Source organism: Gymnoscopelus microlampas, assembly GCF_963454915.1.
Source record: "Gymnoscopelus microlampas genome assembly, chromosome: 10".
Lineage (NCBI taxonomy): Eukaryota > Metazoa > Chordata > Actinopteri > Myctophiformes > Myctophidae > Gymnoscopelus > Gymnoscopelus microlampas.
Genome location: NC_139947.1, coordinates 11828414 through 11854967, shown reverse-complemented (window position 1 = coordinate 11854967; position 26554 = coordinate 11828414). Strand labels below are relative to the sequence as shown.

At 41.5% G+C, this 26554-nt stretch overlaps 1 protein-coding gene across 1 annotated transcript; it reads left to right on the top strand.

Annotated features, from left to right (window-relative positions):
* Positions 1 to 26439, top strand: col9a3 (collagen, type IX, alpha 3). The gene is made up of 32 exons (XM_084068013.1): positions 1 to 303; positions 1504 to 1572; positions 3171 to 3206; positions 3386 to 3457; positions 4100 to 4153; positions 6654 to 6689; positions 7479 to 7502; positions 8198 to 8251; positions 8717 to 8770; positions 10686 to 10727; positions 10843 to 10899; positions 12137 to 12190; positions 12811 to 12864; positions 13117 to 13170; positions 13283 to 13336; positions 13855 to 13908; positions 14022 to 14075; positions 14166 to 14219; positions 14925 to 14978; positions 15984 to 16028; positions 16136 to 16189; positions 16308 to 16361; positions 18646 to 18699; positions 18817 to 18888; positions 21186 to 21221; positions 21481 to 21525; positions 21716 to 21748; positions 23078 to 23224; positions 24362 to 24416; positions 24527 to 24709; positions 24800 to 24877; positions 25566 to 26439. The coding sequence occupies exons 1-32, from the start codon at positions 238 to 240 to the stop codon at positions 25748 to 25750; spliced, it is 2037 nt and encodes a 678-aa protein (XP_083924139.1). The 5' UTR covers positions 1 to 237; the 3' UTR covers positions 25751 to 26439.
* Positions 26440 to 26554: the final 115 nt, after the last annotated feature.

Here is a 26554-nt window from a genome sequence, read left to right as displayed (position 1 = left end):
ACCACCAGTTCCATCCCTCGCCCCCCTCACCCCTCTCTGTAGTAGGAACGCCAGCTGCCTTGAGTTCAGCCCCTTCGGCTGGAGACTCGGGTTTATCTGGGACCAACGTGAATGCCATTCAGGAGCTGCGCACAGTAAGGTGAAGGATCGCTTTAGTTGGCGATTTCGGGGGGAGCGATCAAGGACAGGGAACTTTTTCCGCGTAAAATCGGATTTTAGGGGCGATCGAGCGGAGCCATGGCGATGTTCTCTGCTCTTGGGGTGCTCTTCCTCTGCCAGCTTTTGACATCATCTTCAGGCCAGGTAAGATGTTCTTGCTTGCCTTATTATCCACCCACTAGAGTGGCATGATCTATCCAATACTGGTGGTAAAACTGCTATCTGTGTGTTATTGATGCTCTTGTTTCTAAACGTTTTGTGGTGCATGTGGCTTAATATCAGCAGCCACCTGTACGCGTTATTGTCTAATATCTATCAATTATGGCAACTGCATTTGTGATGGATGAGGCTCTTTCATATCTCCAGAGGCCCGACTGGCTTGTCCGTTATCCTAAAGTCTCTTATTAAACACTGCACGTGTCTAATAAATCTTATCTTAATTAGGCTACATGGGGATTAACGCATGAATATATATGACTGGATAATTTGGTATTTTTCCTGACAGTGTCTCCATCGCATAGACTTCTGGGGGCACCTAGTATGATCTATCACCCATTGATTGAGTGATTGATTGATTGATTGATTGATTGATTTATTGATTGATTGATTGAATACTTTATTAACAGTTTGGCAAAAGCACAGAGGTACAGTTCCATACAAAAGGATGCTAAAAGGATTAAACCCAAGAAAGCACTATTGCTTGTTTCCATTGGGGTCCTTACGAACTTTAGATGGGCCAAATTGTCTGCAGGTGGCCAGGACTTTCACAGTAGTTTATGAAGTCGAGGTTGTGTTTTCCCTGAACCTGTGGAATGTAGGGTAGGCTACTGGAGATCAGTGCACAATGGCACCCTTGTTCATTCAGCAGAAACCTAGGTAGCTGATTCAAACGGGAAAGTTTATTATTGTTAAAGTTAACTATATGCAATACATTATTTTTGTTTGGATGTTTTGTGAACTGTAGATCCATGCGACTATCCATGTCATCCATGTGACTATTTTAGTTTTGTATTTTGTGCCACATGGAATTGTTCAGCTACTTTATGCAGCATCCTGGAGTTGCATCCTTCTAATATTAGATAAATACCCATTGTGTAACTTTATACTGTTAGGTCTCCTGCTTCATGATTGCATTGCTTGAATTCAATGAAATATAATGCTGCAATGTTGTGTTTTATAATTCAGTTCCATTTTATTCAATGGCATAATATATCAAATCCCAGATTCTTCCCAGTCAAATTAATTAATTTATCTGTCAATTTCAGCCAATTTGGGAAAAGTAGTTAATGGCTGATCTATGTTTTCATGCAAATATAATGACCTGGATGGACTCATTCATTGCAGAGGCCCGGGCCACGAGGACCCAGCGGGCCCCCAGGACCTGCAGGACCCCTAGGAAAAGATGGCACCGATGTGAGTTTGTCCTGCCTGATTTTGAATGAAGCTTTTGACTCAGTTTTCAATGTAGGCTAATTAGGCCTACCCCAAATTAGACAAGTGCCATATAAAGTATACTTTTCTTCATTCTTTATTATCTTCTTCTTGTACTGAGGTTTGAGATACATTTCCTCTTCTATTTTTCTATTTGTCAAAAAAGACCAAAAAAAAGGTTAAGTTCCATATCTAGATGACCAGTGTTAAAATATTTTAAATACATATACTGTACCAAATCAATGGTCTGTTCACAGGCAGACTCAGTGGCCAAACACGTCTTTCCTATCCCAACATGGCAAAGTCGACCTCAAGAGTGGTATAAAATGTTCGGTAGCGAAACACTTGGCTATAAAGTTCTCTCATTTAGTTTTATTACTCTGACTCCTCCCATTTGGAACCATAGCCCCTCCCTACAGGTATTTGATTACAGGTGAAAACATACACTATAGCTCCCTCCCCCTGGTAGGCAGGGCTAGTAAATTAATTCTTATGAATTCCAGAAAACAGTGAAAGAAACTACTTACTTATGCCTGCCTGACTGACACCCCTACTGGGGTATAGGCCGTCGACAAGGGACCTCCAGAGTTCTCAGTCATAGGCGTTCTTTTCTATCTGCAACGGTGTATCCCAGTCTATTGATGTCTGCCTGGAGTTCCCGCTGCCAGGCAGGCAGGCTGGCCTCTGTTTCAGTGAAAGAGAGTAACATATCAAACCAATTAGGCAAATGTTTTAAATGTCTTTTTCTTCTTTTTTAATATTCTAACTTGTAAAATGTATGAGCAATTCAGCCTTTGCTGTTATTTATGCTTTACTTAAGTGTAAATCAAAATAAATAATAATATTTCTCTCTCCCTTGGGCAATTTGAAAGGGGAAATCGGATTATACACAAACAAAACAGAGCCCTTTGGTTAAACTGTTAATCTGTTTTTTGGGGGGGTTTATAATGTGTGTGGAGTATGTATAATTTGGGTGCATGTGAGTGATTTATTCTCATGCAGCTAATGTTAGAGGAAAAGAAGAAAACAATATTCTAATTTAGTTTTATCGGGGGGTAGGAGATCCAAGATCCTTTTAGTTCTGGATATTTCTGTTGCTTTAGCAATGTAAGCAACAGAGTCAGACAGAGGCTCCATTCATGCATTCCCTGACCCTACGAGAGCATCTAGAATTTCACCTCACCCCCCCCCCCCCCCCCACTGCCCCCCAGTCCAAACCAACCTGAGGCTTTCATCATGTGACCAGTTGGCACTGGCTTCATTTTAGGACTGTTTACTTTTCCCCGCCTATAGCCTCTTGCATGCTGAAGCAGACCCCAGACTCACTGCCCCCTTTATTTCCATTCATCATTTACAATTTAGATATTCCACTCAACGGATATGATTAATGTGATTTTTTTTAAAGTATCTTTATATAAACAGTGAATGTATTTATAGTGGGCATTCAAAGGCAACAGACCAATAAGGCACTCATATCCTAGGAGGTTTTCCTTAAGTAAAGGCAGTTTAAAACATGTATACACAAATATACAGTGATTGAAATACAGTTTGTAACATTGATGTCTCATTGTTTTTGACAGGGCAAAGATGGCCCTGCTGGACTTGCTGGGAAGGCTGTGAGTTACCAAACATCTTCTCTCAAATGCGTCACACATCGACTTTACAAGAGAAGAAAACAGCTCATAAAAATCCTCAGTATACTGTTCATTTGTCCCTTTGTAACTCTGAGAAGTGTACAAATTCTCAGAGTTGAGAACACTCAGGATTTGTGAATTATGAATCTTTGTCCTTGTAGGGACCCAAAGGAAAAGCCGGAATACCAGGGGGAGCCGGAATACCAGGCCTGCCAGGACTGCCAGGGGTGGATGTAAGTGACTAGTGGACATACACAGACTTGTCACAAGTTTTTGTCACTTGTCACAAGAATTGTCACACAAACACAACACCGCCACCCCCACCTGCCAAGGACACACACTCATGCACATTCACACACCAAATGCACTTTCTGCTTCAGTATTCAACTCTAAAAAAAGAATATTCCAGCACACTTGGATAGAACAGCAGTTTTTGGAAGAGGTTCATCGGACAGAAACTATACTGTATAGTGTATACCGTAGGAACGAAGACGTGGACAATATTTCGATCTACCAGCACCTTCCTCAGTTCTCTGAGGAAGATCCTGGGTGGATTGATCAGATAACGGATCAATTTGAATATAAAGTTCTAGACACATAGCTATATTTAAACCATGACCTGTAACTATTATACATTTTATTATGATTTTATGTCTTTAAATGCCATCTTATGCGTTATATAACTAAACTTGCCTTGCCTTGTTGCAAGCTGGAAACAGTGAACGGGATCCACTTCCTTGCTTCAGTATTCAAACAATCAGTAATATTTCTTGGATAAAGTGCCATTAGGATGGAGGTATATGTTATATTACAGACTGGAGATCAAATTTCTGAATGCAAACAAATGATGCATAATTGTCTTGATTTCTCATCAGGGATTGACCGGTCCTGATGGTCCCGCTGGGAAGGACGGCCCCGCGGGCGAGGCGGTAAGTCTTTTAGTCTAGTGATCGTTTTGGAATTTACTTTCATGTACTAGGAAAGATGGTCCCCCTTCACCCCTTTAATAAACCACAAAAAAGCACAGAAGACTACACTTAACATACATGCGTGGTCACACACATGTGGTTTCTAATCTTGAGGTCTATATGATGCTGTTTTGAATGAAAAGCACTTTGTGTCAACTTCTGTTGTTTTTAAATGTGCTTTACAATTAAAGGAGACTTGACTTGACACATGCAATCGTTGTTGGGTGGAAACAATGTCCAAAACCTTAACTTTTCAGGTCCAAGTATAAAATAGGGCATTCATTTATGAAACAAACATGAGAAGATGAAACATGGAGACATAAGGTTTCTGCCCGACAGCGACAATATTTCTATTGCAATATACTTTTGCAATCCTCTGTCATTTGAGTGCCACGGCATAGTGCAAAGATGGTCGGGTGTTGTAGTAGTGAGAAGTCTCAAAGGTCACGCGGGGCCACGGTCTGCGTTAGCCCTGTCGGCCTGGATTTGTTAAGGCGGCTCGGCTGCTTGGTGGGAACGTTTTTAATGAGGCGTCAGGTGACTTGAAACGGATTTATCTGCTGCTGGCCGCTGCTTCCTTAATCCTACCTGGAATGCACCCTTCTTCCCAGCAGCCTGTGAGACTGTTGCTCTGTGTGCTGAAGGAGATGTGCGTTATCCTCAGAGGGAGACAGTAAACAGACAGGAGGATTACACCACGGCCGTGATTAAAGTACCTCTGCATCTCATGAGAGATAGGGCCTAATCGCAGGACTGGAAATGAAGAGCTATGACTCATTTCAGTAAATATAAGTTATTACAGTATCTGGAACTTTGGATTTCAACTGTAAGACTGTAAATGCACTGTCGAGACGGATAAACATAATCTCAAATCAACTGTTGTAATCAGCCAAACTAATAACAAAGCACGCTGTAACCAAGCACCCTAATTACAAGGATTAGAGCTATTGTGATGACCCAGAACCCTGACTGATATTTCTATCTATTCAAAGACAGGCAGACAGCCAAAACCTATGGAGTTTGTGATGTAGTACAAACTATTTTAATTAAACTGCCTTTCTCTCTCTTCTATGTCTTGACATACTAGAGATGAACATCGCCCTTCACAATGAAATGAGGATGGCTTTATGCTTTATGCTGTGTGTGTGTGTGTGTGTGTGTGTGTGTGTGTGTGTGTGTGTGTGTGTGTGTGTGTGTGTGTGTGTGTGTGTGTGTGTGTGTGACTGTCAAGGCTCATTTGTGCAGCAGATTTACTAGTCTGAGCAGTGAGGAATGTGAAGCATAGCTGTGACACCAGCATGTTGTGATTGACTGACAGGACTCACGCTCTGTCACCACACAGACACATCAAATACAGCTGAGGGGATAAACAAAGACAGGGGGAGGGGGGGGGGTTAGAGGAAGTCATGTCAAGGACCCCAAAATGAATGTGTGTTTGGCTGTGGATTCCATCTGAAAACATTTTGTGCCAGAGACTCCCCATACAACATTTGTGCTGTTAAAATGTTTTTCTTTTTAATATTCACAAATGTCACATTTTCCCCAAGATTGACAGAGTTAAAGGAACACTAAACAAATAATGACATTACAATTAAGGGATGTGTGGGGTGAACAGAGGCAGAGTGTAGGTGGACAACTTAAAATGAAAACACACAAATGCCTAATGATGAAGATTGTATTTATTTAGGTTTGTATGTTTGTCTGATTGTATTAACAGATACAGTTTAAAAAAAGAAAACCCCAAAGTTCCCCTTGGGAACATCGTGTTCTTCTCAATGTTTGTAACTTTGAATGATTATCTGTAGAGATAATTGCCCTCCCTGCTGGGAAATTGCAGGACACAGTTACTCATGCATGTGTGTGGGCATACTGTACGTACAAGGGTGTAATTATATGCAATATGATCAGGTGTGTGTGTGTTATGTCACTTATGTGCCTGTTTTAGATGAAGATATATACAGAATAAATGTGTCTGTAGCCAATCATTCCCTATTATGTTGGGTTCTATTGCTATTTTGGGGGACTTCGCTCTACTAAGTTTATACAGTATAGGATTTAAGCTTAAACCCTATGTTTTTAGTCTGACCTAAAACATTTTGTATACATTCTACTACTATATCTTTGAAAAAATATATATAAAATAAAAAAGCCATTTGTGACCTGCTCAAGTTGAATGCTTGCAATGTCTATTGATAAAAGTACTAAGTTGAGCCGCACACTCTTGTTGCTCCCTTGGTTAATAATTTTATTTTAATTCAGAGTGACATTTCGAGCCTAGGCTTTGTACAGCTCAACTTTGTACTTTCATCTCAGTTCACTTTAGCACCTTGCCTTCTAGCGGTTGGATGTGTGCTGCTACGCTTTGATCCTGCAATGTCTAGTAACACAGATATTTATTTACTTTGATGAACTGGTTTCATTTGATTTCTGTCTGTCTGTCTGTCTGTCTCTCTCTCTCCAGGGTGATGCTGGACCTTCTGGGCCAGCTGGACCTCCTGTAAGTACATCCACATCCTGCCAAGCATCACACACTTACGCAACAATTACTTCCTGTAATTGCTCCACCAAAGTGCCATCACTTACTGTTTTACCATCCAGCACACTTCCAGTTTAATTAAACTGCTCACTGCAAAATGTATTTTAGGACTTTTCATACCGTACAGTAGCTCCTTACAGTAGATCAGGGTTATCCTTAGCAACAGAGTTAAATATTTTCCATCGTGCTCAGAGTAAAGGCCTTTGCAGACAGGGTGCGATTTTTCGCACGGAAAAAATGGACAATATCATTTTTTAAAAGAACACATGGTTCTCTATGACCTCATGCACACCGGCTCCGACTTTGCTGTGCGGCAAGTGGCTGTGGCGGTGCGTTTTTTTTTTTCAATCGAACCCAGTTCGATTCGTGCGTCTTTTCGCATGCGGTAAAAAACGATTGACCAATCGCACCCTGTCTGCAAAGGCCTTTAGTTGGGCTAATAATGGGTAATAATTCTGTTCCTGTAAAGTCAAAGTTTAACTTCAGCTCCAGAGCAGAACTAGCTAGCCCTCACAAAAAAGGTGTTAACGAAGCACCAACGTGAGATGTTTGTTAACTCAGGGCTATGGGTTTGATTAACCCTCGACTATGTGTGTTAAGGTTAATTTCAGGGAAAGTGTCATGAGAAAAGCGTCCACACAAACATCTCCATTATTAGTTCAGGCAGTGGACTGTGTGGACGTCATGAAGTTGTGTCATTATTTGTCATTGGTGTTTGTGACTTAATTTCCCTTCCCCTGTCTTCCGTAGGGCAGAGGGAGGCCTGGCGCTCCAGTGAGTACACACATGTCTCATGTCTGCTGTTCTTTATGAGTGTGTGGAGAGTGTGTGTGTGGGTGAAAGTGAGACAGATATCAGTGGTGTAAAGTAACTAAGTACATTTACTCAAGTACTGTACTTATAAGTACAATTTTGAGGTACTTTTACTTTACTGGGGTATTTCCAATTGTCTATACTTTTACTTAAACTCCACTACATCTCAGAGGCAAATATTGTACTTTTACTCCATTACAATTATTTGAAAACTTTAGTTAGTAGTTATTTCCAGATATAAATGATTACATTATAAAACATACATTAACCACTTTAGCCCTATTTTATACCTAGGCTATTTGAAAAAAGCCGATCTACAAGCTCACAACGCGTCGCATAGCGACGCGTTGTGAGCTTGTAGATCTGCTATTTTCAAACATTTTAGTACTTTTACTTTTGGTACTTTAAGTACATTTATTTACCAATACTTTTGTACTTTTACTCAAGTAAATTTCAAGTAAAACATTTGAGTACTTTTCCCACCACTGACAGATATACAATTCAATATTCATTATTTTTCGATGTCATAATTCTGTCAGTGGAGTTGTGTTTCTGCATGCTTTGCACGTTGGCCTCAGGTTAGTGGGTTATTATGTCTTCATACCACATACAGTACACTGATTTCTTGCACACGTCCAATTCTCTTTTCATTGCAGGGATTACCCGGAACTAATGGGTTACCAGGCGGAGAAGGGCCAAAGGGTCCCGCTGTGAGTATCTGTCTGACCATCCTCATGTCTCCTGTTTTACATGAACCCTAATAGCGTCCCTATTCTGGAGGCGAACCTTTGACAAAAATAGCTGATCTACAAGCTCACAGCATGTCGCATTGTGATGCGTTGTGAGCTTGTGGGTCAGGCATGAAAATTACCTTACCTGAGTGATGTCACTCAGGTAATGTGACTCGCTCACTCGAGAGACGTCTCTAAAAATCTTTTCACATTCCGTTATACAGATTCTAAAATAGCAAGTGCCCCTTTCCATGACGTTGAGTGAGTCAGTCAGATGTAATCCCCAATGACGATGTCATTGGAAATGGTATCCTATAGTGAGCACTAGTGATATATCCAGATATACCGAGATGAAAAGCAGAAAAGTGTTCCTTTAAGCTATTGTGACTTTGTGAGATGCTGAATACACTACTAACCATTATATTCCTCTTGTGTCTTTACCAGGGTGCTGAAGGTCTTGCAGGTCTTGCTGGTCCTGCTGGCGTTGATGGACCTCCTGTAAGTTACACACTATCAACATTTTATACTTCTCATCTGATGAAATAGAAAAGATTCTACTCTAGACTCCCAGGCTTACCAAAGATAGAGCCTGTTGCAAGAGGCCTGCATCACAGTCTATAAAAAACTGAACAAAATATTTTGAGACGGATGCAATAGTCGATTTACTTCCATAGGTGAAAAAGGTGACAGTGAAAAAAGGAGAGGACGTTTGGGTCCTCAGATTATCATCCGCACTGTTGGCTTTTAATAGGCAATAAAATAGAAATGTTTGCGCTCTAAATTCAAGGCTTAAGCAAGATGCCAGCATTAAAAGTCCAAAAACAACAGAAAAGGCTTGCACACTGACTCACCAATGTTCAGGCTCTTTGGATGCAAAAGTATAGAATCTTTTAATTACAAAGTGCAAAGAGTGACATAGGGAGTGGACCTTTTGGTCCTCAGACCATCATCAACAGTGGATGCACGTTGCCCATGTTAGCTATAAGTAGGCAGTCAGCCTATTAGAAGTAACCAATGGTAATGGAGCTGATAGAAGGCACAGAGTGCCATCAATCAGCCCATTACCACTGTTGAATCCCAAGTACCTGCAAGAAGATAAACACCCTATAGTATATATTATACATATATAAACAAGCCATGCATCAAACAAGCATGGAATCAATCCAATATTGTCACATCACCCCTAAAGAAGAGATAACAATCTTATTTAGAAGTCATCTATACAACTTCACAACTTAGTACACTGTAAACTGAGTACATCGCAACTTTACATCTTCAAAAGTATAGAAATGAGGCCTGGACGGCTGGCGTAGCGGTCCGGGTACCTAGGCTGTTAACGCAGTCTGACAGCGCGTCATGGGTTTGAATCCCGCTCCCGACGACCTTTGCTGCGTGTCACTCCCCATCTCTCTCTCCCCATTTTGATGAACATAATAGACTTAAGGGGCACAGCTATCAAGGTCCTGAGGAGAAAAAGCTTCTAATAGGCAACTAGACTATTGGTGGTAGCCAATGGGAATGAGGCTGATGAAGGCACAGGGTGCCATCAGTCAGCCCATTAACACTGTTGTTGCCAAGAGGACTACATGGATATTATATTCTTTGAGACACACATACTGGTATTTAGGGGTGTGGACGGGTCCGCCATTGTCTTGGAGGTGCAAACAACACAGGTATCAGCAAACTGATCATTTACAGGGAATCTATCACTGCCCTAGCACAATATTATGGCCAAGTATCGTAGTGCAGTACCTGTAACATGAAAAATTAAGACCGGACGTCCAAATAATATTTTTTGATAAAGCTCCCGAACCACAAAAAGGAGCCAAATCCAAGCAAGTACCTTTGTTTGCACCTCCAACACACTTACGTGACGTCAATTTCCATCCCTTATTTTCACGTACTAGGGCCTGATGTCACTATAGCTAAATATAATAATAATATGTATATATGCAGTAAACACGAAACCCATACAGAAACATACAGTTAACAATCAATTTGGAATCAATCCAAAATTATCATATCACTCTTTGGGGAAAAATATAACAATATTATGCACAAGTCATCTACATAGTAAGACTTACTATATGAATACATAAGCAGCTCGAAATATAGAACACAGCTTCTGATGAATGTACAAGCACTGGGGGCACAGTTATTGAATAAGGGCCTGAGGAGAGAAATGGATAATCAAGTTACCAAAAAAGAAAAAGAAAACACTTCTTATCTGCAAAGTGTTGATGATGCTGTTACAACGCTGCTACTGTTTTATACTGCCACCTAGTGGACATGTTGAGTAACTAAACTATTATCCAAAACCAAATTGTTGAAATAAATACAAATCCCACAAACAAGGATGAATCGTGATGATATAAAACTGCATTCATCCGTTTCCCTCTTTCTGTCTTTCAAGGGTCTTCCTGGTGCTCTCCCCGATGGCAGCGGAGACCTTCTGGTAAGACTTGTCTCTCTTTTGTGAGCTACTTTATTTATGTATGTTATTGGTTACATAACAATAATGGTGTTTCGTATTCAGTGTACCTCAGTGTTTTGTCTCTGTCCCTCATTAGTGTCCTGCCATCTGTCCCTCTGGTCCAGCTGGTCCTCCAGGGATGCCAGGATTCAAGGTGTGCACAGTGGCTACGTTTGTTTTTTGTTTTTTTCATTTAAATGTGTTATCTTCACTGTTTACATGGTAAAACCAAAGCATATGGCCCTACACTACTACAGCCATCCCCACCACACACAGTGTAGTTGTTGCATGGATTAAAGTTCTCAGTCACCACGACTGATGTCAGTCTTTTGGATTCTTTAGGAGTGGGGCATGTCTTCTATGGAAGCATGTCATGCACCGAAAATAGGCTAGATCTACAAGCTTACAACATGTCGCAGAGCGTCGTAGATAGCCTATTTCCGGTTATTCATTATTTTAAGATTAAAAAGTATTTGAAATGGTCAAACTAGGAAAATAATGCATGTTCAATCTTCCCGAAAACCCTAATGAGCTCAGATATTTCAAAAAGCAAAGGTTAAATCTGCAATTTCTTCAAGCTGTATGGCTAACCAAAACATGAAACATGAAACAATATTGCCCTAGTGCTAAAGGTGCTTGAAGATGCTGTGTGCAGTCTGTGCACGGTTCCTACTCCACCATTATGTGTATTATTCACTTGCACATTACCCTAGGGCTGCAGTTATCGATTATGTTCACGCTTATTCTATCGATTACGTTTTGGATCAATCGAATAATGGAGAAACACGTTTTTAATTATATGTTTGATTTAAAAATATATATATATGTTTGGCCTATCGAGAGTCCTGCCGATCAGTCGGTCAGTTAGGCCCTCAGAAAGCCCAGAATCACTGTCTCCTCATCAGACCCGAGTTCAGCATACATGCCTTTTCAGTTCTCGGAAACCGTTCCCATTCGGCACGTCCCATCAAGGGGTCATATGAGACACACACCCCGGATTTGAAACCGTTTGTTCGCCCGCCGAGTTACGCTCCGGACAGACTGACACTCAGAGATTTGGTGACTTACAGTATAGATAGATATATCAACGAATCGATTATCGCTTCAGCCCTTTTTCATCCTTTGTCACACACGAAAATAGTAGATCTACAAGCTGACATTGTGTCGATGCGCCGTGTTGTGAGCTTATAGATCTGCTATTTTCACTATTTTCGAGGGTTTTTACAATTTGTTTGAAAATGTTGCCTGTAACGACATGGCTAAAATAGGGATTGATAATTAATCAATAATTTTATGAAATTATCGATGATTGTATAGTTTGATTAACTGTTAGACCTCTACACGTTCCTTTCTTTCCCCAATTGACCTCCTTCATGGTTTTGTTCACGTAGGGCCACACCGGTCACAAAGGAGACAAGGGAGAACTTGGCAAAGGTGGAGAGAAGGTGAGTTTGTCATTAGTCTTACAGTATATCACTGAGCGTGCACTCACAGTTAGACACATATAGTTCTGTGGTTATGTTATGAGTAGATCAGATTTGATTCGAGGGGTATATATTGGTTTCATTTGACACTGGTAGTTGGTCCATATTTCATCCATCCACCATGCACCCTGTCGACTTTTGTGAGCTTAAGGGTTCAATAACTCAGACATTGTAGCAGCCATAATGATAATAATCATCATCATCATCATCATCATCATCATCATCATCATCATCATCATCATAGTAGTAAACAAATACACAACAAGGAAACATTTAAAAGGAATAATCAAGAAGGAGAAAAGACTATATTGTCTTAGCGCTAAAGATGCTGTGTGCACGGTTCCTGCTCCTCAGTTACAAACTATTATAAACATCTGTATGCATGTAAGTTGTAGAGGGACCTGTGCCAGTGTCCTTGCCGCCCCATTACAAACTTTAAATCAAGTAATTGAAGGAAGTGGAACCTCGTGGATCCCACTTCTTTCTGGCCTGTTAAATAAATGTATGGCTCTTGTGATCGGTCAGTTTAAAAAAAAAGCATGATATTGTACTGATATTTATCATCATGTTCTTCCTCTCAGGGTGACCAGGGTCCATCTGGTCCGCCAGGTATTCCAGGAACCGTGGGATTGCAGGTGAGTCACAGAAATATTCCACACACATTTCTATCTTGCACTCTTGACACTTTTATTATTAATCCACCTGTTGGCTGCAATTATTAACCACTTTCAATGCGATGCATTGTGAGCTTGTAGATTGGTATTTTTTTGCTGTGAAACACCATCATATGATGAAGTATAGGCCCAAATGGTTTACGTGGTTAATAAAGTTGATCAAATGTGTTTATTTTATTTTTCTAACAATGGTCTGACACCGTTCTCTTTCAGGGCCCACGTGGTCTTAGGGGCCTCCAGGGACCTATGGGAGGTGTAGGAGACAGAGTAAGCAGCATCTATCTTGTGGTCACTCATTTGTAATATTTCTCCTATCAGGGGTAGATAGTTGTCCACTGTACTACTGTACTGACTTTATGTTCTGAATCTTTCTCTCCAGGGTTTTCCAGGTTTCAGGGGCAAACCTGGCATCGCTGGCCTCATTGGAAAAACAGTGAGTCTCTCCTCATTTGTGATTTGAAAGTAGAATCCACACAACAAGGTTTAGCCTAATTTATACATCTTCATTGATCAGACATGACGTTTCGAGGTTCTGTTGTCTCTCCTTGTTTGTGATACTTAACATCAGTGCTATGTTGGTGTCAGTCAGTAGGTAGAATAGACCACTGTTTCTCAACCAGTGACCTCAACCCTCAGACCAATAGTGGTCCATGATGTCATTAAAACTTTGAAATGTTTAAACAAAGATATTATACCTGAACTAATATGATCTACAAGATCTACATGCTGTGACGTATTGTGAGCTTGATTGGCTATTTTCAGTGTGTGACACTGGTGCACAACTAAGGATAAATCCGACTTTCAGATCATTAATCATTAATTTAAAAAAGCAAATCAAATAGAAATAAATATGCCAGTGGTCTAATGCTCAAAAAAGGTTGAGAACCACTGGAATAGACCACTGGTCCCATCAATGAATAGCTGTGTATGTGTGTCATCTGATGCTTTCAGGGTGATGTGGGCGAGAAAGGACCAGAGGGTTTCAGAGGTCCCAAAGGAGAGATTGTGAGTGAATGACATGATTCAAAGTGTTGGTGATTCACATTTCTTGTTGTACCAAATGAGTGTCTTAGTTTGAACAATACAACAAATCCTCATTGACTCACCTTTTCCAACAGGGCAAAATTGGTGCCAAAGGAGCTGTTGGTGGCTCAGGGCCCAAAGGGGAGCCTGTAAGTGCTTGTCATGAAACATAAAGCTTTAAAAATATACAAATAGATAGATACCACCGTCTTCTAATGTTCATCATATGATTTCCACAGGGCATTCCTGGCAGAGATGGCAAGGATGGCACACAGGGATTAGATGGCGAGAAGGTGAGTGGCATTCTGTTTCCCCGGCATGCTGTTTGCATGTGATAGCCATGAGTCCACGTTGAGAGCGGGATGCCAGAGGTGTGGACTCGTGACTTGACTTGAGCCCTCTCTTGACTTGAAACTTCAAAGTCTTTTCAAATCACTCGATACCTTCCAACAAGCTTAGGACTTGTTTGGGACTCAAAACAAAAAGTTTAGGACTGACTTTACTTGGGACTTGTCTAGTCTCGCAAGCCAGACAGTTGCCTCCAACAATTTTCAAATGCTTCCGTAGCACGGAAGCTCTGAAAATGATTAGAGGACAAAGCGGATGTGACGCCTCCTCCCCGCTTCCGTTTCATCTTTACAGTCGTGCAAATTTGTCCTGATATAAATCAAAATAATCTAAGCATATATAGCTTGCTCCTTATCAGAAATGGAAATTCTAAAATAAAATGTAAAGATAGTTTAAAATAGGTTTTCATGAGTGTAAATGACAGATGACAGCTTCCATTCTCTGCTTTCGGGATATGTAGCTCCAGACTATAGCATTCGGAGATTGTGGAATAGTTGTTTGGCTACACGAGTCTAGGACTTGTCAGTCTTGACTTGGGACTTGACTTGGGACTCGAGAGCAAAGACTTGAGACTTACTTGTACATGGAAAACAGTGACTTTGTCCCACCTCTGCATGACGCCACGATAACTGTTCTCTGTAATCCTATAGGGTGATGCCGGACGTTCTGGGGTCCCCGGAGAGAAAGGACCCAATGGCCTTCCTGTGAGTATTCCATATATAGTCAAATCCTTAGTGTTAATTTAACTTCCTGTGAGTATTCCATACATAGTCAAATCCTTAATTTAACTTCCTGTGAGTATTCCACTGTCATCAATAATGTCCCGAACTAGAGCTGGATGATATGGACAAAATGAAATATGATACTGTATTTATGACCAACTAGCAATATCGATATTGTGATAATATTATGGGGATGACTATTGGTGCTTTCTCAAACTATTTACCTAATGAAAGTTTGTATAAAGGCAAATAATAGAACAGAGCACAGTCAGGCATGTTCAGAAAATTACATAACTTTACTATTAATGAAGACTTTAGTTTAAAACAAGGAAAAGACAACACTTATGCCATATCACAATATTACGATATCCAAAATTCCAGACGATATCCAGACAATTTCATATAATATATCACAAAAATAGCAGCTCGAACTTCTATTTATCATCTAGCTATCTTAGTATCTTGTAGTGTGTGAGAATCTTATAAGATTATCCTGTAGTTACTAACTCTGTGGTGGCGCAGTGGTTAACTCTTTGACTGCCAGAAATAAAAAATTGTTTGCTAAGCCACTGCCAGCGATTTTCGAGTGTTTTCACTAACCTTTGAAAAATCATAGAATATTTATCTCGGGACCATCCGTTCCATAATTATTGGCAGTTGATTTCGCAGTTGTTTTCGCCAAAAAGCAACAGAGAGCAGAGAAAGGCAATTTTTCCAAATCCATTAACACGGAAGTGAATGTGGCTGTTTTTTTTGCGATCACGTGATTTGCTGCTCCTTTGCTTCACTGGGAGTCAAATGGGGACTCGTAGGTTAGCAGAAATCTCGTCATTGGCAGTCAAAGAGTTAAGTACCTGCGTAGTCTGGGGTGTGATGCTACCAGATTACCAAATCGTTTAAGATGTTAGAAGTCCTGTAATCTGAGACCAGTTTAAGAGTTTCAAATTCACGATGTGTTGCTATCACTCATGGTTGTGTTTATTCCAGGGTCTACAAGGAAAGGCTGGAACGAAGGGGTCTAAAGGAGGAGCTGTAAGTACAGTATTACAACACAAATGCAAAGCCAATTCAATATGACACACAATGCCAAGAAAAGGTCCATGGAAGGCAACCATTGTATCTCTGTTCTCTTACAACAGGGAGATCAAGGAAAGACAGGAGAGACAGGTCCCTCCGGAGAGCCAGGTATTCCTGTATGTATCTGATTGGTCTCATGGGGAACCACTGGGTTTTGCTGTCTCTCTGTGCATCAATAAACTGACCAATGATGTGTCCTCACCCGTGTCCTCTGTGCTGTGACTCCTCCCACAGGGTGACATCGGCGTCCCAGGAGAGAGGGGGATTGCAGGACCCAGAGGAGTAGCTGTAAGTTGTGACGTTTGAGCCTTAGTCAGTCGCACAACAGCTTTGTGCACCGGAAAAAGCAATAGCGCGCCAAAATATCGTTACAGTTATACACAACGAGGGGTAGACCACACAGATCCGGGTGGCGCAGGGCTAAAGCTTGTGCCCACACAATCTCTGGCTTGGGTGGGAAGCCAGCAGGGGAGGGAGGTATCTTACACTGCACTAGTGATTTCTACAGGCTGATCTACAGGTCGATCTGCCTGTTCAGCAGAGAACTGGGAGGGTGTGTTCCTCCACACGGCATCCAGTGGTGGAAAAATAACTCAAATATTTTACTTAAGTAAAAGTACCAATACTGCAATGTAGAAATACTCTCTTTAGTAAAAGTGAGGAATGCAAATTCAAATTCTTGTACACCACTGACGGCATCATGATACAGGTTAGTTTTACCCATGTGATGAACCTCAGGTTCAGACATTTGGTGCATGTGCGTGGCTGACGAGCCACAGGGCGCAGAGAGCCTTTCATGAAAATGGCGCGCGCACCCCCCCCTCCGGACGCGTACGTCATGTTTGTGAATAACTTGGCGCCAAATGACTCGTAAACTACCTGATCTGTGGTTGTCTTCGCCCTCCGCATGACCAACCAGTTGGGGTTAGCAGTGACACCGATAGCAGTGACACCGATACCGATGCTGGTATCACCTCCATACCAGGATAACATTTGGAATGAAAAAGAACTTGGTCATCATGAAAAAGTGGTATCATGCAGCACCCCTACATACAAATATAATAGCACAGCGATGTCTTCCTTACAGCTGTTTGGAAGGACAGAAAGAAGACATTGAGGCAGGATGTGTTACACAGATGCAGATAAAGAGAATTCTAGTTATTACAGAACTTAAAAGATTAATCTTGGCATAGCTTTTGAGCCTTTATGTTGCAGCTGAGCAAATAAAAATACAGATCTATATGACGCACATATGGATCTGGCAGTGTCACTGAGGAGTGAAGGAATCAGAAAGTGACATTACAGTTATATGGAGAGAAATTAATTTGAATTCAAGTTGACATTTCAAGTTAAATCAGTGGTGTATGTTTAGCTTTGTGACTACTTTACCATAATATGGTAAAGTCATAGAGGTTCATATGGCTTTAAGTGTTATCCATATTATGGATAACACTTAAAGCCCTATGAACCTCTATGACCCCATGTCTATAATGCATTATAATCTGCTTATAACACCGTATAATTTGTTATAAGCACTCATAAATACTCATAATGCTTTCTAGAAATGATCATAACACATTATAAGGTCAGCTTTCATAATGCTGATCACTAATTATTTTTCTTTTGGTCAGGATCATAATGCTCATAGTTGAAATCAATCATAATTTTTTACAATACATTTAAGTATAAATATACAATGTTATAAGAAGATTATAATGTTTATAATATGATCATAATGCATAATATACATGAGTTTCATGGAAAACCAGTTTGGGATTTAATAATGATGAGATAAATGTGAGGTGAAAGCAAACCCCTTTTAAAACCCAGATTTCTTTCCTGTTTATTAAAGAGCTGGAGAGACGCAGAGACCCCTGTTACTGAACAAACACTATATAGCAATGATTACTATCACAATAGTGCTTTAACCTTTTAACAAAAAACCTTTTGTTTTAACCCCAAAATATCACTTACCCTACCTTTAACTTGATTATCAGTTATTTTCAGCAAGCAATACCATCATACTACGATATATAAATTATGCTTACGGTTGAGTCAGTAGGCTGACTAATAATGATGAGATCAAATGTGAGGTGAAAGCAAACCCCTTTTAAAACCCAGATTGAGTCAGTAGGCTGACTCAACCGACTTCAGACTTCAGACACAGCGCTGTTAGTTGTTCAGCTCTTCAGAAAGAATTATATTGGGGATGGGTATTAACCACATGAACCCTAACATCCCTATTCTGGGGGAACATTCTGTGAAAAGAGAAGATCTACAAGCTCACGTTGTGAGCACGTTAAAACCAGGAAAAGGCAACTCTTATGCCATATCACGATAATAAAATATCCAAAAATCGTAATATAATATTGATACATTGCCTATAGCCCCAGATCACACATTGTAAGCGATATTACAGTCAATATACAATACAATACAATACTATAATATGCAGTCAATTATTTAGAACTAATATCTGATTTTAATATTTGCAGGGGGAAAAAATTGAGAAGGATATGCTGTTAAACATGTTTTTGTGTTCTAACTGTATGGCATGCTCTGTTTCCATCAGGGTGGCATTGGAATAGTGGGCCACGCTGGGCCTCAGGGCATCAAGGGCTACCAGGTCAGTTGGGTGACATCATTCAGCGCTTGTCTCTTGTTAATATCGGCAATAAATATATTTCAACAAACTGATCCATTCTATGATGTTCTAATTTTTCTGCTATGTCATCTCTAACAGGGAGGGAAGGGGGCCATGGGAGACCCTGGCCTTCCAGGCCCGACCGGAATCCGTGGAGGATTCGGTGAGAGGGTGAGTTTAATGTACAAAAATAGAATGTGTACTGAGGCTGACGACGTCTTCACAGTGTCCTCCACCAGTGAAAAGGACATTGTCACAGTGTCCACCAGTGACATCCATCAACCCTAACCCTAAACATGGCTGGGTTTTGGCAATGTGACACCAAGCATACAGCTCTACACCAATTATATTCAATGGACAGATCAGAGCACTTCACCAACGCATATTAGTGACACATATTGGCTGGAGGCAACATATCTATGGGAAACTTTCAGAATAACGTTGCTGTTGGGCAGAAAACTTGTATCTCCATATTTCAGCTTATGTTTTTACATTAATGAATGCTTTATTCTATACAACAGTGTAGCGCAAAAATAACCAATGTGAAAGCTCACAACGCATGGTGATGCGATGCGTGACGTGAGCTTGTAGATATGCTATTTTCTCTATCTTTTAAAAACGTTCCATCAATAATGACATGCCGGGGGCACGGTGGCCCTGGCGCAGTCGGTAGCGCTGTCGCCTCACAGTTGGAGGTCCTGGGTTGAATTCCCGCCGGGCACGCTGTGGGCGTCTCCTCCGCATCATCAGTGCCCATACCCTAGGTGGGGTTGGCGAAAGGGCCTACTCTGTGTGGATTCACTCTCACGTTCCTCCCCGGTATTAGTCTAGACTTTGGCCCATAGGGAGCGAGTATGAGAAATCAGAAAATGATCGGGCCAATCAGTGACTGCCTTTCAACTGCTGTCCGTACAACAGTGAAAAGCATCAAAATCATTTTCTGATTTCTCATACTCGCTCCCTATGGGCCGAAGTCCAGACTGATACATGAGAGGAACGTCAGAGTGAATCCATGTTATCAGTCTGGCCATTGCCAGGCTATAGGGTAGGTACCCTACTACCCTCACAAAAAAACATGCAGTAATCCTGGTCTCTATACTGCCTCCCCCTGGTCAGCCGGGCACGTGATGGAGGGGAGAGGAACTGGTTGGAATAACGTGTTCCTTCCACGCGCTACCTCCTGCCGGGGAAACTCCCCCCTGTTAGGTGATAAGAAGCGGCTTGCTAGCTCCTCATGCATCGAAGGAGGCATGAGCTCAGTTCTGGGCTCTCCCTAGGCTAGCAGAGGGAGAGTAGCGCCCAGGATTACATTGGTAATTGGCACTGGGTGAAAAAATGGGTTACAAAATCGTGGGATAAAAATAATAAAAAAAAATATGACATGCCCACAATAAGGATGCCAGGTTGAAAGTGGTTATGTCTGTCTGTGAGATTCATAAAAATGCACCAATGAAAAGTATTAACAACAGATTGTGACTAATAATAACCATTGAATCTATTGAAGCACAGGTTATTTTTTCCATTTCCTGAGAAGTAACCATTTTAACTGCCTGACAGCAACAACTAGCCTTTCACAAGACCTCAACTTTAATGCAAATGGAGTGTATACTACATACTCATATTGTTATCGTCGGGCGGAAATCTTGTTCAATCTATGTTCAAACCGTACATTTTCAGGAAATGGAAAACAATTATAAAATGTTCAAATGGATCCAATGTAGTTATTATTATTTAGTCACAAGTTCCTGTTAATACTTTTCATTGGTACATATTTCAAAAACCCACCGACACACTTTCAACCTGGTGTCCTTATTTTGTGCATGTCATAATACATTATAGGCAAACTTTAGAAAATAAAATAAAAAACATTGAAAATAGCAGATGTACAAGCTCACAAATCATTGCGATAAGACATGTTGTGAGCTTATTAGATCAGCTATTTTTGCACAACACTTACATACGCAATACGAAGTTCTTTTATGATAAAAAATAAATATAGAGGTTTCTGCCCGACCGTGACGGTATACATAAAATGACCATTTAACTCTGAGAGTGTACTAACCAAATGAACCTGCCGTGTAACCAAAGGGCACAGAGGATTTTACCGATTGTCGCCCATCCAGCGCTAACCATGTTGTACAGTATGTTAACCAGGATATTCCTGGCCAATCTAAGTGTGTATTCAAACTGTACCCCGGAGAGGACCGGCTGACAAAGTGGCCTCCTGTTCATAACCTGAGGAGAGAACAAAGCCTGTCTTTATACAGCCTCTCGCCTCCCTTCATCCCCTCCTTCCATTCCCCACATCCTGCCTTCCATGAAGCCATGAGCATTTGCTAGCCATGCTGCTACGCTGTTAACCAATACTCTCTGTCTCTCCCTCTCTCTCTCTCTCTCTCTCTCTCTCTCTCTCTCTCTCTCTCTCTCTTTCTCTCTTTCTCTCTCTCTCTCTTTTTTCACTCTCATAGGGTCCAGTTGGAGCTTCTGGCCCTAAAGGAGACATGGTAAGGACTTGTCGCTGCCATTTTCTCAGTGAAGTTTAAAGGTCAAAGGTCAATTGCAAATCTGACCTCAGTAGAAAGTCCCAGTAGAGTCAAACTGAAGCTATACAAAATGCAAGTCAAGTGATTGGTGCATGATATACATAATGACTGCGTGGACAAGTGTTCATCAGACTTCCTTAAGGATGTGTTCTGATTTCATGATTCAAGTGATTACTGTATGTATGAGTCCGGTAATAAGTCTGTTGTGTATCATTTTTAGGGTGTGGCAGGAAGTGATGGTTTACCAGGAGAGAACGGAGAACCTGTAAGTCTTTTCCTAATTTCATGTGCTCAAACATATGATTTATGTCTTGTTACCAGTGTTTGGTACATATAGTGTGTGGACTATACATTTTAATGTTCTTTGCAAATTTGCAAATAAGTGTATCGTGTATTCTCATTAGTTTTCATTTAGAGTTTTTTTTATAATTTGTTTTTATTTCTCTTATTTTCAGGGTCCATTTGGTCCAGTTGGCCAAAAAGGAGAGGTAAGTCATACCATCAGGCAAACTTTAAGGGAAGCCTTTTAACTCATGTTCCGTGTATCAACTTCAAATGTTTTATTTCAACCTCTATCCACACATGCCATCTAAATATCAGCAATACCAGCCAAACCTGCTGTTGAGCCAGCTCTCTCACTCTGGCATTATCTCAAGTGTTCATAGACTTGAGCCCAACCCCTTGAGCACACCACTATAAAGAGGAGAGCTCAATTAGAAGTTTGGAAACACCTGCTGACCCTGACACAACAGAGCCCAAATCACACACCCCTACCACAGTCACCCTGACAAACAACTAACAAAACATCCAATAAAACATGGCCGTCCGTCCAGACAGATCCCATACTGTAGCTCATGTCAAAAATCCGGAATCTGGTAAACGTGGAAAAACCACACAAGTCGAAAACGATGTAAGTCGGGAACGATCAAAGTTGGTAATGCACGCCTCACCTGGTTATGCAATACCTGTTGTACCTGCTGTCAGAGTACTCGTTGTACCCGTTGTTAGAGTACCCAGTGCGGTTGTCCTTATAACGTTAGATATTACAATCAATGGATTATTCATAAGTGGGCGCCGGTCTACTCGGGAAGACGGGAACGATGAACGTTGGGAATGCATGCCCCACTCGTTTATGCAATACCCAATGTACTTGTAGTCAGAGTACCGGTACTCACTACCATATGACCGCTCGACTAAATATGGAGATACAGGGGTCCGCGATGTTATCAGAAACTGCTGACCTCATGTTGATGGAGTGGAGCTCTATTGTACATGCTACCACTTATATTGCTACAGTGGCAGAAACATGCCGCAAAGCTCGGCCAATACGTGAAGCCGATGGGTTGGGACCCCCCCCCCCACCACTCACACACACAGAGATTCGGAGCATTCTCCACAGACCCACGGACAGACAGATACAGACAATGTTTCTTTGGTTCTGGACAACCGCTGGTCTGACCATTTCCAAAATCGGCACTACATATCCTCGGGTCATCGCCGACACACAGGCCAAGTTTGAAGTCAGTCGTTTGAATGGTGCATGACATGTGTTATGTCCGGGAGAGGCACGCACACACGCACGCACACACACACGCACACACACACACACACACACACACACACACACACACACACACACACACACACACACACACACACACACACACACACACACACACACACACACTGACAGACAACAGTGGATTATGAAGACGGAAATCACCATATCATTCATGGGCTCAAGATTATTACTTAGTTTTTTGTTTGGTATTCTCTAGAATTCAATAATATGTTGATGTTTCTGCTGGTTTTTATAGTCAGGAAAAACGGGCGAGTTGGGACCTAAGGGTGTTGGTGGACCGCAAGGAGAGCTTGGAGCCAGAGGAGTCCCTGGCAAAACAGGACTAATGGGCTTCCAGGGTGAACAGGGTCTTCCCGGAATTGCAGGAAAGAATGGCGTACCTGTGAGTACATCTTGCTGTCTATACACAGGAAAAACTGATATAATGCTTCTGATTAATATCGTCCATATTAGTCGTGTTTCAGTGTGACACGGTCAAGGATGTCCATCTACGGGCCAAGGCATGGCGTTGATGCATGGCATTGTAGAGTCAGATGGTGTTCTGGCAGTGTGTAACAATGTAGGGCCTACATACATTATAGTCCATATTCACACGGCGGCCATTTTGGAATTTAACATTGCGTTGCTGTGGCAACTGGGGTGGCAACTGGGGTGGCATTTCATTGACTTAATGGCAATATGGCCGCCGTGTGAATATGGTCTATTGGACACTGCCAGAACACCTAAATTGTAGGCCATGCCCATGTGGCTGGTGCTATTGCGTTTAAGCAGCTACCAACATGTAAAAAAATAAAGGGACCATAATTTGTTGTGTTATCATAAACTGCTACCTTTGCTGGGGGAAAAAGAAAAGGAAAAAAAAACTGCGGTTTTCATGTGTTAACTTCAGTTAACAGTAGGAATCAGTTACTGAGTCAGTCAAATCCAGCTCACAATGCGTCTTGAACTTGTAGATTGGATATGTTTTGCTATTATTGAAAATCTTTGAAAGTATAAAATACCACGCAAGACGCAACACTTAGATCATATCGTATTATAATAATTCCAGACAATATAATATAGATATATGTAGCCCAGCCCTACACTGCTGGACATTGTGCAATAGTGCCATTATGATTACAGGGCCAGCCCTCTCTCTATCGCTGTTCTCCCTGGCATTGTGTTTGTTTGCAGCCTCAGGTCCAGTACCTATATAGAGAAGAGCATGATTACACAATTAGAAACACCTGCTGATCAATTAACTCTGGCACAGCAGAGCCCTAAATCATAAACCCCTACCACAGTCACCCTGACAACCAGCCAATAATCAATGAAGTGTGACCATCTGGCTGGGCAATGGGACCATATCTACAGATCCTGTAGCCCCTGGCAAAAATGATAAAAACTTAGCCAATATCTCACAGTCTACAAGAACCCTAAAACATCAAACATCAAACATATTTGGAAACTGTTGGTTTTCTAAGTGACTCTCATGAATGAAACATGCACGTCAATGACTCCTTCTGCTCTGCTGTTTCAGGGTAAACTGGTGAGCGAACAGCACATCAGAGAACTGTGTGGCTCAATGATCGATGGTAAGGTTCTTAAGTTTACTAGTCATATACTGTATGGGTCATTCAAATGGCCTAAAGGGTAAATGAGTGGTCTAAGATTGAGTCTTATTATTTTCATTTTTATTTCTCAGATCAGATTGCACAGCTGGCTGCCAACCTTAGAAGGCCCCTGGCCCCAGGTGGGGTGGGCCGCCCAGGCCCCGCTGGGCCTCCAGGAAAGACAGGCGGAGCTGGCTCTATCGGACATCCTGGCTCCCGTGGACAACCAGGGTACAGAGGCCTGCCAGGAGACCTTGGAGACCCCGGTCCCAGAGGTGAGAGAAGATAACTTACGTACAAGGATTACTGTATGTGACAGGATCTTAATGTGAAATAAAACATCTGTTTGTCTGTTTACACAACAGGTGATATCGGTGAGCAGGGTGATAAGGGAACCATAGGCAAAGCCATTGACGGGCCTGATGGAGACCAAGGAAACCAAGGTATTTCACCTACACATAATGTACCCTGATCAGATTTGTTTGGGACTAGAATTGTACAGATTGATATCAAACACTGTGCTTGTGTTGTGTTTTAAAGTAAGTGTCTGGGTGTTACGTACTAGCAGTGATTTAAGCAGGCCGATCTTGACGTGCATCCCACTGCAAGCACAATAGGCCATGTGCCCAAGACAGAGAATTTAAAACAAGTGCAATCAAATGAAAATGACCAACATAGATAAATGCATTCTGATCCATGTGAACCAGGTGAAAGTTTCTACGACAACTATAAAAGCCGAAATATAAAGTGGGTTGTTATAGCACCACCATGAGGGAAGTTGGTAGCTTTTTTTCCATTGAGTTGTGTCCGACACTTTTAATCTGCTAAGTATGGTAACTGTAACTCAGACACTTTTATGGCAGAATAGTAAGAAGCAGAGCAATAATCCAAACATAACCAATAGGATCCCAGCACCTAGTGCGTGGACACTAAAATATCAATATTAATATTTCCTCATACTTCTGACCCCCATGCGACTAGGCTTGTCCTGAGATAGATCAGACAGCACTCCAAAACAGTTGGGAGTACTGTGATTTTACAATTTAAAGTATTGTAAGAACTAAGAACATACGTTTGTAAGTGAAAACATACAGTAGTCTTTGACTCATGCCCTGCTTGTTACGCCCATAGGTATTCCCGGAGTTCATGGAATTGTCAAAGACGGTCGCGATGGCTCCTCAGGAGACCCAGGAGAGCCTGGAGAGTCAGGCAGGGTAGGAAGGACTGGACACCAGGGATCCCCTGGAATCTGTGACACTTCAGCCTGCCAGGGGGCACAGGCCGCCGGGAAATCCACCAACCCTAAAAACCATTAAATACCATCTCCCTGCAACCCAAAAGCATCTAACCCCAGTGAGGGTAAGCATGGGAATGGAGGAAGGATAAGAGGAAAGAAGAAAGAAAAATCACGTGACATTTCCTCTATATAAATATTCCATCTATGACGGGACGGGAAGAGTAACATCAGAAAGAAGGGATCTTTTTTTTTTTTACAAGAGAAATAGAGGAATAAGTGACATAAACATCCGTTTGGAAAATCAGAACAACCAAGAGACTAAAAACTATATCCCATCCAAAAACGACGCGGACAGAAGCAGAGACAGGAGAACACTTGTGTCACTCCAAATACCATCAGAGAGGAGACTTGACTCAAGACAATGTAATGGGCAACGTGCTTATAGACCATTAAGTTTGTTTCTGAATCCTTTGTGTGTAAAAACTTTGTACATGTTGTTTCCGTGCCCCCCCTTTATTTTGGTGACTTCCCTCCGGCAGATAGCTCTCAACACAACTGTGATTGTCCTTGACGTGAATGTGCATGTATCATGGCTCCTTTTTATGTACACCACGGGTGTTACCTCACAAGACATGCGTCACACAATGTAAGATACAAAGATATGCACCAGAGGCCCCCAACTAAGCCTCTGCCGAGGACATGTGTACTGTGCTGTAACAGGAATTAAAGAAAACAATGTGCCCAGAAATTGTGTATATTCATGCAAAACTTTTTTTTCTTTTGTTTCGTTTTTTTCATTGCAGTTTGTAAAGTTTTGTTTTTTGTCAGGATTTTTTTTTCATAGTTTTGATTACATTTGATGAACATGATAAAGGTCTCCCTT

Bases quoted from the DNA above. Each gene is read 5' to 3' on its own strand.
- col9a3 (XM_084068013.1), top strand. From the start codon at position 238: ATGGCGATGTTCTCTGCTCTTGGGGTGCTCTTCCTCTGCCAGCTTTTG. The intron at 16,190-16,307 runs GTATGTATCTGA...CTCCTCCCACAG, and splicing joins CCGGAGAGCCAGGTATTCCT to GGTGACATCGGCGTCCCAGG. The intron at 18,700-18,816 runs GTCAGTTGGGTG...CATCTCTAACAG, and splicing joins AGGGCATCAAGGGCTACCAG to GGAGGGAAGGGGGCCATGGG.